At 40.3% G+C, this 16,254-nt stretch overlaps 1 protein-coding gene across 2 annotated transcripts in view; it reads right to left on the minus strand.

The window, feature by feature from the left end:
- Positions 1 to 6,096: 6,096 nt before the first annotated feature.
- LOC124035531 (protein unc-13 homolog C-like) overlaps positions 6,097 to 16,254 on the minus strand; it is a 242,289-nt gene continuing 232,131 nt past the window's right edge. For both annotated transcript variants that reach the window (XM_046348989.1, XM_046348988.1), the window contains 2 exons: positions 11,606 to 11,765; positions 6,097 to 6,670 (listed from right to left, as the gene is read on the minus strand). In XM_046348989.1, coding sequence (XP_046204945.1) covers positions 6,382 to 6,670; positions 11,606 to 11,765 — 449 coding nt within the window. In that variant the 3' untranslated portion in view covers positions 6,097 to 6,381. The remainder of the gene's footprint in view (positions 6,671 to 11,605; positions 11,766 to 16,254) is intronic.

The following is a 16,254-nucleotide window of genomic DNA, read 5'->3' on the forward strand; positions in this document are numbered from 1 at the left end:
ATCTAACTAACAATACCAAAACTACTGTCTTATACACAGTGTAAGGGGATGAGGAACATGTACATAAGGATATATGAATGAGTGATGGTACAGAGCAGCATACAGTAGATGGTATCGAGTACAGTATATACATATGAGATGAGTATGTAGACAAAGTAAACAAAGTGGCATAGTTAAAGTGGCTAGTGATACATGTATTACATAAGGATGCAGTCGATGATGTAGAGTACAGTATATACGTATGCATATGAGATGAATAATGTAGGGTAAGTAACATTATATAAGGTAGCATTGTTTAAAGTGGTTAGTGATACATCCTGATACATTTTCAAGCATGAAAAACCCATCAGCGTTACAGTTCTTGACACAAACTGGTGCGTCCGGCACCCTACTACATTAAGCCGTTCTAAGGCACTTACGTCTTTTGTCTCGCCCATTAACCCTGTGAATGCCACACACACAACCCATGTATTTAACCTGTCTCTTCCCCTTCATCTACACTGATTGAAGTGGATTTAACAAGTGACATCAATAAGGGATCATAGCTTTCACCTGATCAGTCTGTCATGGAAAGAGCAGAGGATACTAATGTTTTGTACACTTACTGTAGTGTATAAAGAAGAGGGTGCCATCTGGGACTCATACAGAGACTGTATCTCAAATGATACTATGTGGCAACTTTATATGTACGTATGGGGAATAAGGTCGAATTTGATATCTGGAGTTTGAGAATCATTGAATAGATCAACTAAATCTCATCAATAGATTCTAAACCATATTTTAGTAATACTGGATGGTCGAGAGGTAGCTAACGTGTCAATGGTTGTTTTCATTCGATTTTTGCTAATCAATTCCAGTCATAGAGGAGACGGAGGTTGCATCCCATATGACACACTTCCATATATAGTGCTCTTCTTTTGACCGAGCCCTATAGGGAATACAGTGACAGTTGGAATGCAAACCAGAGAGTGCTGTTATTTCAATGTGATAGTAGAGGATAAAATGAATATCAGACACGTCCTTGGTTTAACCTCTAAAACATTATTTTTATGAGCACCTGCAGTAAGAGCATGAATAAATAATATAATATACTCTATATTCACACTACATCACCCCATAAATTATACTACCACCTTCACCATCAAGACACTACACTGTTACACCATCAATTATACTACCACCTTCACCATCAGGACACTACACTGTTACACCATCAATTATACTACCACCTTCACCATCAGGACACTACACTGTTACACCATCAATTATACTACCACCTTCACCATCAAGACACTACACTGTTACACCATTAATTATACTACCACCTTCACCATCAAGACACTACACTGTTACACCATTAATTATACTACCACCTTCACCATCAGGACACTACACTGTTACACCATCAATTATACTACCACCTTCACCATCAAGACACTACACTGTTACACCATTAATTATACTACCACCTCCACCATCAAGACACTACACTGTTACACCATTAATTGTACTACCACCTCCACCATCAAGACACTACACTGTTACACCATCAGTTATACTACCACCTTCACCATCAAGACACTACACTGTTACACCATCAATTATACTACCACCTTCACCATCAAGACACTACACAGTTACACCATCAATTATACTACCACCTTCACCATCAAGACACTACACTGTTACACCATCAATTATATTACTGTCACGAATCCCACCGAAGGTTCTACAGCTGCACCATCAAGAGCATCTGACTGGTTGCATCACTGCCTGCTCGGCCTCTCTGCACTACAGAGGGTAGTGCAAACGGCCCAGGATATCACTGGGCCCAAGCTTCCTGCCATCCAGGACCCCTATACCAGGCGGTGTCAGAGGAAGGCCCTAAAAATTGTCAAAGACCCCAGCCACCCTGCTACCGCACAGCAAGCGTTACCGGAGCACCAAGTCTAGGTCCATGAGGCTTCTTAACAGCTTCTACCCCCAAGCCATAAGACTCCTGAACATCCAGTCAAATGGCTGCCCAGACTATTTGCATTGTCCTCCCACCCCCCTTTACACCACTGCTGCATAGTCACTTTAATAACTCTACCTACAGGTACATACTACCTCAAATAAGCGGTGCCCCCCGCACATTGACTCTGTATCGGTACCCCCTGTATATGGTCTCGCTATTGTTATTTCACTGCTGCTCTTTAATTACTTGTTACATTTATCTCTTATTCTTATCTGTATTTTTTGAAACTGCATTGTTGGTTAGGGGCTCGTAAGTAAGCATTTCACTGTTGTATTCGGCGCATGTAACTAATACAATCTGATTTGATTTGATTATAACACTTTAATAAGCTCACATAGTTGCTGTCACAAACTCCACACAGTTGTCACTGACTAGTTGGATATTCATTTCCCACTGAGCAAATCAGTTTTGTACTTACAGTACAGCATTCATATAAATACATTTTTATCTGTTTTCTGCAGTGGATGACCTTTTTTAAATGTCAAAAAACTCATGAATGCAACTGTTATTGTCAAATTGTTTTGTGTTGTACGTTTGTAGCCCTGGTTGTCCTGAAAAGAAAACGTTAAAACACTTTATTGTGAGGCTAAATATAAGGGCTCGACATGCAGATAAATGAAAGATATTTGCTGGTGTTTTGGGACTGATAGGGTTAACATTCCTCTTCTGTCTGTTTCTGTTGACATTATTCTACATTACAGAGTTACACCGTTGGGGTGAGAATATCTACAAAAGGCACCCATACTGTTTGTGACGTGCGTCTGCGCCGATGGAGACTAGGGTTGTGTCCCAAATGGCACACTATTCCCGATTTAGTGCACTACTTTGACCAGGGCTCATGGCACTATGTAGGGAATAGGGTGCAATTTGAGACACACTTTGCCCAACAGGAAGCATTAGCTAGCTTCAAATGCTTCAGGCTGAGCCTCTATGAGACTAGCTCAGACATCCCAGATTGTGTGCTGAGAGAGAGAGAGAGAGAGAGAGAGAGAGAGAGAGAGAGAGAGAGAGAGAGAGAGAGAGAGAGAGAGAGATATGAATGAATTGATCTCTGATGACACCATGGATCCAACATCAGAATTATAAATAGCTCTCCTCCCAGCAGCCAGCCAGGCCCCCTTCACTGTAAAACAAAAACAAGGATGCATCCCAAACGACACCCTATTCCCTATAGGGTTCTATAGGGTGCTGTTTGGGATGTAGACAATAAGATGACATTGATAAATTGAGACCTTGAGGTTATAAGGGTCTATCTGACACTTTTGACTAATTGTAGTTATTGACATAGCGTTGTTCTGTTCAATGTTCCCTACTTATATAGTAGTATCAAATTACCCAAATTAATGTAGTTAAGTTCAAAATAATACAATGTAGATATGTCTGACACCATTCAAACCAATGAGGGTTTGAAACTTCAAAGCCAGTTATCTCAGAATCATATTTTTGCAGATAGAACCTTACAGTTCCAAATTCCTGAAATGCCCTTTGTATAGACTAATTAAAGACTGGTCTGTCTATTGAAGCCTTTCAGCTGCCCACAATAACACGATTGTTCTGGAGAATGAGCAAACAGCTAAGATTAGCTAGCTAGCTGCCTCTGGACTACACAGAAGGATAGCCCATGCAGAAGGATAGCCCATGCAGAAGGATAGCCCATGCAGAATGATAGCCCATGCAGAAGGATAGCCCATGCAGAATGATAGCCCATGCAGAAGGATAGCCCATGCAGAAGGATAGCCCATGCAGAAAGATAGCCCATGCAGAAGGATAGCCCATGCAGAAAGATAGCCCATGCAGAAGGATAGCCCATGCAGAAGGATAGCCCATGCAGAATGATAGCCCATGCAGAAGGATAGCCCATGCAGAATGATAGCCCATGCAGAAGGATAGCCCATGCAGAATGATAGCCCATACAGAAGGATAGCCCATGCAGAAGGATAGCCCATGCAGAAGGATAGCCCATGCAGAAGGATAGCCCATGCAGAAGGATAGCCCATGCAGAATGATAGCCCATGCAGAAGGATAGCCCATGCAGAAGGATAGCCCATGCAGAAGGATAGCCCATGCAGAAGGATAGCCCATGGTGGGTGTTCTCTATGGCACCATATTTACAATATAGTGCACAACTTTTGACCAGGGCCCATAAACGCACCTTGATCCGCTGGGTAGAACCAATTAAATGACTACCTTTTTTTGACACACCCAGCCTGAACAGGACCTGTGAGTAATTTCATTCTGACTCTGAGCTTCAAAAGGGGCATTGAAAATGTCCTCTACTGATTAGTGTTAAAGTATTCTCAGCCTTGGAACGTCAGGGCTAGCGCGAAAATGAGCACTGTCTGGTGGACCCCCAGGAGAGTGGTAGGAAAGGTTAGAGTTGATTACTGGGTGGGTTTCATTTGAGCCCAGGGCCACAGGGGACAATGAAGTTACAGATTGCATCTTTATGTGGGAAGGTTCATACAATAGAATGAAGTTGAACTCTAGTGATTTATAGGATCTCTGTGGGGGCATACGGTACATTACTCTGTCATTCCATTTGAGACGGGAAATTTCTACTGGCAATAGATACTGTATATAGAGGCTACAGCATATAGGATATCACTGAATGAATGTATCAGATCACTAAACAACAACAAAAAAACACTTTGAACAATGTGTTGGAAATAAAGGAGACGGTTGTTTTGTACAATTTCGCACTAAATATATTTACATGACATACAATTGGCCATCAGTGCAATACATAGGAATGTTGCATATTTACTCAATGTTAGACTCTTTCCTTTATGAAGAAAAATAAACCAAATGGCAGAAGCTGAATTCAACTCAGGTGTAAAGTAACATTTTGTGACTCTCAAAGCTTCACACAAACTCAAAAAAATAGTTCTAGAACCGCCCATCAACAATCAGATGTTTAGCATTGTAAAAGTAAATAGTTCACATGTACATATATATTTTTCATACATGTAATGGATAGCTTTTGTACAAACATTTTTATATAACTTTGGCAGTTTCTCAGGAACAAAGTTATTTTAATAAATATGAAACAACAATATCAAACCGTCAGCAATGTTATCTAGGCTTGCCTTCCAAAGCTCGTGTTCACAGTGGTCGTACAGAAAGGCTGGAAGCCGATGGCCGAACGGAGAGATTACAGGCAAAAAGAAAAAGAGAAACTAGGATCCACCCTTTCTGTGTAGACTGACAGCACTGGAGGCTTTTCGTTGTTGTCATGGTTATAAAATTACAAACACCTATGAAGGTTTACATAGCAGTCATCGCCGTTAAAAAAATGGTCTCTTTTCAGGTTTCGGCTTAAATACAAAGAGTTTTTAGGGCCAGGGTACATGGACCCCGACCCTGTGGTCACTGTGAGATGGTGGAAGAGACATGGTTGTAAACGGGACATGCACAACAAGTGCTGTGTGAGGGGACGAGTAACAAAACGAGGGTGCAAATGAACGATTTTTAACGATTAAAATGCCACCGTTTTTTTGAGAGGATGATTTTACACTGAACCAAATAATCAAGCAAATTTTTCATCAAACATTAAGTATCACCATAATTCATCACTATTATCTTTTGTTGTTTGTTTTGTTGTTGTACTATTTTTCCTCTTGTTTGGCACTTTATTGGAACAAATCTAAATGTTTTACAAAAAGGTATTTCATGTCTCGTTAACATAACTTGTAGAATATAGTACTTAATATTGAGCATACGGTAAGTAAACACTGGTACATACTGTAGTTTAAAATGAACATTCCAACAGATGTTTTACGCACATGCACAAAAACAGACAACACAACTCCTCAACTGTCTTCCTTCCTTCCTTCCCCGTGCCTCCCTCCCACTCTTCCCCTCCTCTCTTCCCTTCCATGCAGTCATCCATTCATTCCATCCCTTCCTTCCCCGTGCCTCCCTCCCACTCTTCCTCTCCTCTCTTCCCTTCCATGCAGTCATCCATTCATTCCATCCCTTCCTTCCCCGTGCCTCCCTCCCACTCTTCCTCTCCTCTCTTCCCTTCCATGCAGTCATCCATTCATTCCATCCCTTCCTCCCTCCCACTCTTCCCCTCCTCTCTTCCCTTCCATGCAGTCATCCATTCATTCCATCCCTTCCTCCCTCACATCTCCATACTAGGAGGCCACCTCCTCTCTTCCCTTCCATGCAGTCATCCATTCATTCCACCCCTTCCTCCCTCACATCTCCATACTAGGAGGCCACCTCCTCTCTTCCCTTCCATGCAGTCATCCATTCATTCCATCCCTTCCTCCCTCACATCTCCATACTAGGAGGCCACCTCCTCTCTTCCCTTCCATGCAGTCATCCATTCATTCCATCCCTTCCTCCCTGACATCTCCATACTAGGAGGCCACCTCCTCTGAAGAGCGTATGTCGGTTTTCAGACGACAAAACTCTTTGGCCACTTCGTCGTTGGTCCTTTGAGAGAGTATCCTCATGATGGTGAGTCCGGTGTCGTCCATGGAGATGCTCTTCACCAGGGGGTAGCATGCACAGCAGCTCCCCTGGTCGGCCAGGTCTCTGAGCTGGAGCACCGCCATGCCGATGATACGGTCCTCTCTGGCGAAGCAGTAGTCCTTCACTGAGACGTGCAGCTCGTAGCACTCTGGACCGTACTCATTGCTCAGAACACTGGGGAGGAAGAGAGACAACAACATGATCAATATCAGTCCCATTCCTCTACTATATTTGTAGTTTATTGAACAGGATAGATAGAACATCTTCATTAACAACAACAACACGCAGTCAGAGAAGTGAGGACATGTCTTGTTGTATGACTGATTGATTGATTAGACAACGGAACTCAATCAGTCAGAGACCAGACACCAGAGAGCTACAAGTTAGTTGGATTAAACGAACACAAGCACAGAAACCATACACAAACACACAGACACAGAAACCACACACACGGAAACCACACACACACACACACACACACACACACACACACACACACACACACACACACACACACACACACACACACACACACACACACACACACACACACACACACACACACACACAATTAAACATTATTATTTTTATTTTTTTGTGATTACTGATCAAATAATGTATACGTTTATAATTAGTAGGTTTTGTTATCTGTTTTAATAAACCTTTTAAATGTTCTTACTTATGTGTTGAATATATTATTTTGGTACTTATGTGTTGTATCTATTATTTTGGTGGTGTGGTTTTCATGTCAGCCCTTGGGCGTCTGACCACACCTGCACACAGTTGTTTAAATGTGTTTTTATCTGTATTGTTGTCTATTAGACATTTTAAATGTGTTTGTATCTGTATTGTTGTCTATTAGACATTTTAAATGTGTTTGTATCTGTATTGTTGTCTATTAGACATTTTAAATGTGTTTGTATCTGTATTGTTGTCTATCAGATATTTTAAATGTGTTTGTATCTGTATTGTTGTCTATCAGATGTTTTAAATGTGTTTTTATCTGTATTGTTGTTGTCACGCCTTGGTCATTATATTTTGTGTTTTTGTTATATGTTTGGGTAGGCCAGGGTGTGACATGGGTTTATATGTTGTATTCGTATTGGGGTTTGTATTATTTGGGATTGCGGCTGATTAGGGGTGTGTCTAGTTAGGCTTGGCTGCCTGGGGCGATTCTCAATCAGAGTCAGGTGCTTGTCGTTGTCTCTGATTGAGAACCGTATTTAGACAGCCCGACTATCGCGTTGTAATTTGTGGGTGTTTGTACCTGTCTCTGTGTAGTAGTCACCAGATAGGCTGTATTAGTTTTCACGTTTCGTTTGTTGTTTTCGTTTATTCATTTACATTTACATTTAAGTCATTTAGCAGACGCTCTTATCCAGAGCGGCTTACAAATTGGTGCATTCACCTTATGGCATCCAGTGGAACAGTCACTTTACAATAGTGCATCTAAATCTTAAAGGGGGGGGGGGTGAGAAGGATTACTTATCCTATCCTAGGTATTCCTTAAAGAGGTGGGGTTTCAGGTGTCTCCGGAAGGTGGTGATTGACTCCGCTGTCCTGGCGTCGTGAGGGAGTTTGTTCCATCATTGGGGGGCCAGAGCAGCGAACAGTTTTGACTGGGCTGAGCGGGAACTGTACTTCCTCAGTGGTAGGGAGGCGAGCAGGCCAGAGGTGGATGAACGCAGTGCCCTTGTTTATTCAGTTATTTCATGTACCACGATACTTTCATTAAAAGTCATGAGTAACCTACACGCTGCATTTCGGTCTGACTCTCTTCTTACAACAGACAAACGTCGTTACAGTTGTCTATCAGATGTTTTAAATGTGTTTGTATCTGTATTGTTGTCTATCAAATGTTTAAATGTATTTGTATCTGTATTGTTGTCTATCAGATGTGTTAAATGTGTTTGTATCTGTATTGTTGTCTATCAGATGTTTTAAATGTGTTTGTATCTGTATTGTTGTCTATCAGATGTTTTAAATGTGTTTGTATCTGTATTGTTGTCTATCAGATGTGTTAAATGTGTTTGTATCTGTATTGTTGTCTATCAGATGTTTTAAATGTGTTTGTATCTGTATTGTTGTCTATCAGATGTTTAAATGTGTGTTCATCTGTATTGTTGTCTATTAGATGTTTCAAATGTGTTTGTATCTGTATTGTTGTCTCAGATGCTTAAATGTGTTTTTATCTGTAATGTTGTCTATCAGATGTTTTAAATGTGTTTTTACCTGTATTGTTGTCTATCAGTTGTTTAAAATGTGTTTTCATCTGTATTGTTGTCTATCAGATGTTTTAAATGTGTTTTCATCTGTATTGTTGTCTATTAGATGTTTTAAATGTGTTTTTACCTGTATTGTTGTCTATCAGATGTTTTAAACGTGTTTTTATCTGTATTGTTGTCTATTAGATGTTTTAAATGTGTTTATCTGTATTGTTGTCTATCAGATGTTTTAAACGTGTTTTTATCTGTATTGTTGTCTATCAGATGTTTTAAATGTGTTTTTATCTGTATTGTTGTCTATTAGATGTTTCAAATGTGTTTGTATCTGTATTGTTGTCTCAGATGTTTTAGTTGTGTTTTCATCTGTATTGTTGTCTATCAGATATTTTAAATGTGTTTTTTAATCTGTATTGTTGTCTATCAGATGTTTTAAACGTGTTTTTATCTGTATTGTTGTCTATCAGATGTTTTAAACGTGTTTTTATCTGTATTGTTGTCTATCAGATATTTTAAATGTGTTTTCATCTGTATTGTTGTCTATCAGATGTTTTAAACGTGTTTTTATCTGTATTGTTGTCTATCAGATGTTTTAAACGTGTTTTTATCTGTATTGTTGTCTATCAGATGTTTTAAATGTGTTTTTATCTGTATTGTTGTCTATCAGTTGTGTTCTTTGGTGCAATGAAAAATAGAAAGAAAAAGAAGTGCATGTATTTGCAGACGGTGTTCGTGTTGACATTGATCTCGGTCAGTGGACGCTGCCATTAAAAGAGCACCAGAGACCACATAGGCACTACAGATGATCACTCTCTCTCTCTGACTGCACTTCACAGACATCTGGCTCACTATCATAAACACAGTGAGAGGATTAGATGCAGCTGATAGTCAAACCCTGTCGTCATCCCAAATGGCACCCTATTCCCTATGTAGGACACTACTTTTGACCAGGGCATGGTACAAAACAGAAAACACCTGCTCTTTCTATGACATAGACTGACCAGGTGAAAACTATGATCCCTTATTGATGTCACCTGTTAAATCTACTTTGACCAGTGTAGATGAAGGGGAAGAAACAGGTTAAATAAGGATTTTTAAGCCTTATTGAGACATGGCTTGTGTATGTGCCAATGGGCAAGACAACATAATTAAGTGCCTTTGAATCGGTTATGGTAGTAGGTGGCACTGGTTTGAGTGTGTCAAGAACTGCAACGCCGCTGGGTTTTTCAACAGTGTTCCGGTGTGTATCAACAATGGTCCATCACTGTTAAGGGAATTTTTATCAATGATGACTAATTATGTATACATTTCAATCAGGACTGACTAATCCGAATACTATTATGTTACTGCATATGTACTAATCAGAATAGTACATGTTACTGTATATGTATGAATTTTCTTTCTTGATCCCAGTACTGAAAATAATGTGTCTGAACGTGGGCAAAAGTTAGAACAATGACTGTCTGTTCCTTGGTACAAATCTTCAGACTGCTATTTGAATGCTTATCTACTCGAAAAGGCCTTGAGTCATAAATTATATTCAATTGGTAGGGAGGCGGATGTGGGAAGGCTGGAGAGACAGCCTTTGTACTGGAACGGATATGGCACAGATTGGGGCTGGAACTAAGGACGTCATTTTCAGTTTATAACCTGTGGTAACCTGTATTGTGGCAGTACTCTCTTGATTAAAGGCTGATACTTAACTTTTAAGACCGGGCTCTGTCCATTCCTATAAAATAAGGGTCTTACAAATTCTTATGAATTGACAGAGTGTTTAATTTGAATTGGGAATTAAAACAGAGGAATTCAATTCCTTCAACAATCACCCATAGGACATCAAGCCACATGTGGGAAGCATTGGAGTCAACATGGGCCAGCATCCCTGTGGAACCCTGTCGACACCTTGCAGAGACCATAACCTGACAAATTGAGGCTGTTCTGAGGGCAAAAGCGATGTAACTCAATATTAGGAAGGTGTTCCTAATGTTTAGTACACTCGGTGTAAAGTAAATAGGATGCTTTTTGGACACAGGCTCTACATTGTGCTTTAAATGCATATGGCTCAGTATCAGACAGACAGTGGTACAGCTGCATAGATAGATCATTCACCCTATCTCAGCCCTCCCTCTATTCTCACTATTCAAATAACTGAAATGTCTATTTTTTTCATTTTTAAAAGCACTTCATGATCTCATTACTTTCTGCTATCATGCTGGATAAAAGCGTTTCCAGTTTCATTTGTAACATTTTCCAAACGTTTTGACAGTGAGCACTGCAGGTGTCTACATTCCCACTATGTAGCAAATACTATACTACTGGAGGAGCAACACTCCTGGCACAACCAAGACACACATTACTGAAGCCAAAACACAGGATTAGGTTGTTTGCTTAGACAATAAAGCAGACTTACTATCAGAATGTTTAATTGTACATCAGACTTACTTTAGACAATAAAGCAGACTTACTTTAGACAATAAACCAGACTTACTACCAGAATGTTTATTGCACATCAGACTTACTTTAGACAATAAAGCAGACTTACTTTGAACAATAAACCAGACTTACTTTAGACAATAAACCAGACTTGCTTTAGACAATAAACCAGACTTACTTTAGACAATAAAACAGACTTACTTTAGACAATAAACCAGGCTTACTTTAGACAATAAACCAGACTTACTTTGGACAATAAACCAGACTTACTTTGGACAATAAACCAGACTTACTTTGGACAATAAACCAGACTTACTTTGGACAATAAACCAGACTTACTTTAGACAATTAATCAGACTTACTTTGGACAATAAATAAGACTTAATTTAGACAATAAACCAGACTTACTTTGGACAATAAACCAGACTTACTTTAGACAATAAAGCAGACTTACTATTGGAATGTTTCGTTGTACTTTGGTGACCAATTGTTGTTCTTGGTCTTGGTGGTGAACTTGCGTTTCTTGTCGGCGAGGTGCGGCCCGACCGCATTCACCTCCACGAACGGTCGGAACATTGCATTGGTCTGCCAGTTTAGGTTGTTGACCCCCACCACTGGAAAGAAACGACAGAGACACATCAATGAATTAAAAAATATGTCAATCAATCAGTCGATCAGTCAATCAATCAGTCAATCAAATCATCCATCCATGCACACATCGATCCACCCACTCATCCACAAAACAATATGTCAATCAATCAGTCGATCAGTCAATCAATCAGTCAATCAAATCATCCATCCATGCACACATCGATCCACCCACTCATCCACAAAACAATATGTCAATCAATCAGTCGATCAGTCAATCAATCAGTCAATCAAATCATCCATCCATGCACACATCGATCCACCCACTCATCCACAAAACAATATGTCAATCAATCAGTCGATCAGTCAATCAATCAGTCAATCAAATCATCCATCCATGCACACATCGATCCACCCACTCATCCACAAAACAATATGTCAATCAATCAGTTGATCAGTCAATCAATCAATCAGTCAGTGTTCTGTAAAATAAGGCTTAAACCGCTGGTCTCTGACTGACTAGTGTTCTGTAAAATAAGGCTTAAACCGCTGGTCTCTGACTGACTAGTGTTCTGTAAAATAAGGTTTAAACCGCTGGTCTCTGACTGACTAGTGTTCTGTAAAATAAGGTTTAAACTACCGGTCTCTGTCACTGACTAGTGTTCTATAAAATAAGGTTTAAACCGCCAGTCTCTGTCTCTGACTAGTGTTCTGTAAAATAAGGTTTAAACCGCCGGTCTCTGTCTCTGTCTGACTAGTGTTCTGTAAAATAAGGTTTAAACCGCCAGTCTCTATCTCTGACTGACCAGTGTTCTGTAAAATAAGGTTTAAACCGCCGGTCTCTGTCTCTGTCTGACTAGTGTTCTGTAAAATAAGGATTAAACCGCTGGTCTCTGTCTGCCTAGTGTTCTGTAAAATAAGGTTTAAACCGCCGGTCTCTGTCTCTGCCTAGTGTTCTGTAAAATAAGGATTAAACCGCTGGTCTCTGTCTGCCTAGTGTTCTGTAAAATAAGGATTAAACCGCTGGTCTCTGTCTGCCTAGTGTTCTGTAAAATAAGGTTGAAACCGCCGGTCTCTGTCTGACTAGTGTTCTGTAAAATAAGGTTTAAACCGCCGGTCTCTGTCTCTGACTGACTAGTGTTCTGTAAAATAAAGTTTAAACCGCTGGTCTCTGTCCCTGTCTGACTAGTGTTCTGTAAAATAAGGTTTAAACCGCTGGTCTCTATCTCTGACTGACTAGTGTTCTGTTAAATAAGGTTAAAACCACTGGTCTCTTTCTGACTAGTGTTCTGTAAAATAAGATTTAAACCGCTGGTCTTTGTCTGACAAGTGTTCTGTAAAATAAGGTTTAAACCGCTGGTCTCCATCTCTGTCTGACTAGTGTTCTGTAAAATAAGGTTTAAACCGCTGGTCTCCATCTCTGTCTGACTAGTGTTCTGTAAAATAAGGTTTAAACCGCTGGTCTCTGTCTGACTAGTGGTCTGTAAAATAAGGTTTAAACCGCCGGTCTCTGTCTCTGCCTAGTGTTCTGTAAAATAAGGTTTAAACTGCTGGTCTCTGTCTGCCTAGTGTTCTGTAAAATAAGGTTTAAACCACTGGTCTCTGTCTCTGTCTGACTAGTGTTCTGTAAAATAAGGTTTAAACCGCTGGTCTTGGTCTCTGTCTGACTAGTGTTCTGTAAAATAAGGTTTAAACCGCTGGTCTCTGTCTGCCTAGTGTTCTGTAAAATAAGGTTTAAACCGCCGGTCTCTGTCTCTGACTAGTGTTCTGTAAAATAAGGTTTAAACCGCCGGTCTCTGTCTCTGACTAGTGTTCTGTAAAATAAGGTTTAAACCGCTGGTCTCTGTCTGCCTAGTGTTCTGTAAAATAAGGTTTAAACCGCTGGTCTCTGTCTGCCTAGTGTTCTGTAAAATAAGGTTGAAACCGCCGGTCTCTGTCTGACTAGTGTTCTGTAAAATAAGGTTTAAACCGCCGGTCTCTGTCTCTGACTGACTAGTGTTCTGTAAAATAAAGTTTAAACCGCTGCTCTCTGTCCCTGTCGGACTAGTGATCTGTAAAATAAGGTTTAAACCGCTGGTCTTTGACTGACTAGTGTTCAGTAAAATAAGGTTTAAACCGCTAGTCACTGTCTGACTAGTGTTCTGTTAAATAAGGTTAAAACCGCTGGTCTCTGTCTGACTAGTGTTCTGTAAAATATGGTTTAAACCGCTGGTCTCTGTCTCTGTCTGCCTAGTGTTCTGTAAAATAAGGTTTAGACCGCTGGTCTCTGTCTGCCTAGTGTTCTGTAAAATAAGGTTGAAACCGCCGGTCTCTGTCTCTGACTAGTGTTCTGTAAAATAAGGTTTAAACCGCCGGTCTCTATCTCTGACTGACTAGTGTTCTGTAAAATAAGGTTTAAACCGCTGGTCTCTGTCTGACTAGTGTTCTGTAAAATAAGGTTTAAACCGCTGGTCTCTGTCTGCCTAGTGTTCTGTAAAATAAGGTTTAAACCGCCGGTCTCTGTCTGACTAGTGTTCTGTAAAATAAGGTTTAAACCGCTGGTCTCTGTCTCTGTCTGCCTAGTGTTCTGTAAAATAAGTTTAAACCGCCGGTCTCTGTCTCTGACTAGTGTTCTGTAAAATAAGGTTTAAACCGCCGGTCTCTGTCTCTGACTAGTGTTCTGTAAAATAAGGTTTAAACCGCTGGTCTCTGTCTGCCTAGTGTTCTGTAAAATAAGGTTTAAACCGCTGGTCTCTGTCTGCCTAGTGTTCTGTAAAATAAGGTTGAAACCGCCGGTCTCTGTCTGACTAGTGTTCTGTAAAATAAGGTTTAAACCGCCGGTCTCTGTCTCTGACTGACTAGTGTTCTGTAAAATAAGGTTTAAACCGCTGGTCACTGTCTGACTAGTGTTCTGTTAAATAAGGTTAAAACCGCTGGTCTCTGTCTGACTAGTGTTCTGTAAAATAAGGTTTAAACCACCGGTCTCGATCTCTGTCTGACTAGTGTTCTGTAAAATAAGGTTTAAACCGCTGGTCTCTGTCTGACTAGTGTTCTGTAAAATAAGGTTTAAACCACTGGTCTCTGTCTGCCTAGTGTTCTGTAAAATAAGGTTTAAACCTCCGGTCTCTGTCTCTGACTAGTGTTCTGTAAAATAAGGTTTAAACTGCTGGTCTCTGTCTGACTAGTGTTCTGTAAAATAAGGTTTAAACCGCTGGTCTCCATCTCTGTCTGACTAGTGTTCTGTAAAATAAGGTTTAAACCGCTGGTCTCTGTCTGCCTAGTGTTCTGTAAAATAAGGTTGAAACCGCCGGTCTCTGTCTCTGACTAGTGTTCTGTAAAATAAGGTTTAAACCACTGGTCTCTGTCTCTGTCTGACTAGTGTTCTGTAAAATAAGGTTTAAACCGCTGGTCTTGGTCTCTGTCTGACTAGTGTTCTGTAAAATAAGGTTTAAACCGCTGGTCTCTGTCTGCCTAGTGTTCTGTAAAATAAGGTTTAAACCGCCGGTCTCTGTCTCTGACTAGTGTTCTGTAAAATAAGGTTTAAACCGCCGGTCTCTGTCTCTGACTAGTGTTCTGTAAAATAAGGTTTAAACCGCTGGTCTCTGTCTGCCTAGTGTTCTGTAAAATAAGGTTTAAACCGCTGGTCTCTGTCTGCCTAGTGTTCTGTAAAATAAGGTTGAAACCGCCGGTCTCTGTCTGACTAGTGTTCTGTAAAATAAGGTTTAAACCGCCGGTCTCTGTCTCTGACTGACTAGTGTTCTGTAAAATAAAGTTTAAACCGCTGCTCTCTGTCCCTGTCGGACTAGTGATCTGTAAAATAAGGTTTAAACCGCTGGTCTTTGACTGACTAGTGTTCAGTAAAATAAGGTTAAAACCGCTGGTCTCTGTCTGCCTAGTGTTCTGTAAAATAAGGTTGAAACCGCCGGTCTCTGTCTCTGACTAGTGTTCTGTAAAAAAGGTTTAAACCGGTCTCTATCTCTGTCTGACTAGTGTTCTGTAAAATAAGGTTTAAACCGCTGGTCTCTGTCTGACTAGTGTTCTGTAAAATAAGGTTTAAACCGCTGGTCTCTGTCTGACTAGTGTTCTGTAAAATAAGGTTTAAACCACTGGTCTCTGTCTGCCTAGTGTTCTGTAAAATAAGGTTGAAACCGCTGGTCTCTGTCTGCCTAGTGTTCTGTAAAATAAGGTTTAAACCACTGGTCTCTGTCTGACTAGTGTTCTGTAAAATAAGGTTTAAACCGCCGGTCTCTGTCTCTGACTGACTAGTGTTCTGTAAAATAAGGTTTAAACCGCTGGTCTCTGTCTGACTAGTGTTCTGTAAAATAAGGTTTAAAAAGGTTTGGTCTCCGGTCTCTGTCTGACTAGTGTTCTGTAAAATAAGGTTTAAACCGCTGGTCTCTGTCTCTGTCTGCCTAGTGTTCTGTAAAATAAGTTTAAACCGCCGGTCTCTGTCTCTGACTAGTGTTCTGTAAAATAAGGTTTAAACCGCCGGTCTCTGTCTCTGACTAGTGTTCTGTAAAATAAGGTTTAAACCGC

This window comes from Oncorhynchus gorbuscha, linkage group LG05 (assembly GCF_021184085.1).
Source record: "Oncorhynchus gorbuscha isolate QuinsamMale2020 ecotype Even-year linkage group LG05, OgorEven_v1.0, whole genome shotgun sequence".
NCBI classification, from domain to species: domain Eukaryota; kingdom Metazoa; phylum Chordata; class Actinopteri; order Salmoniformes; family Salmonidae; genus Oncorhynchus; species Oncorhynchus gorbuscha.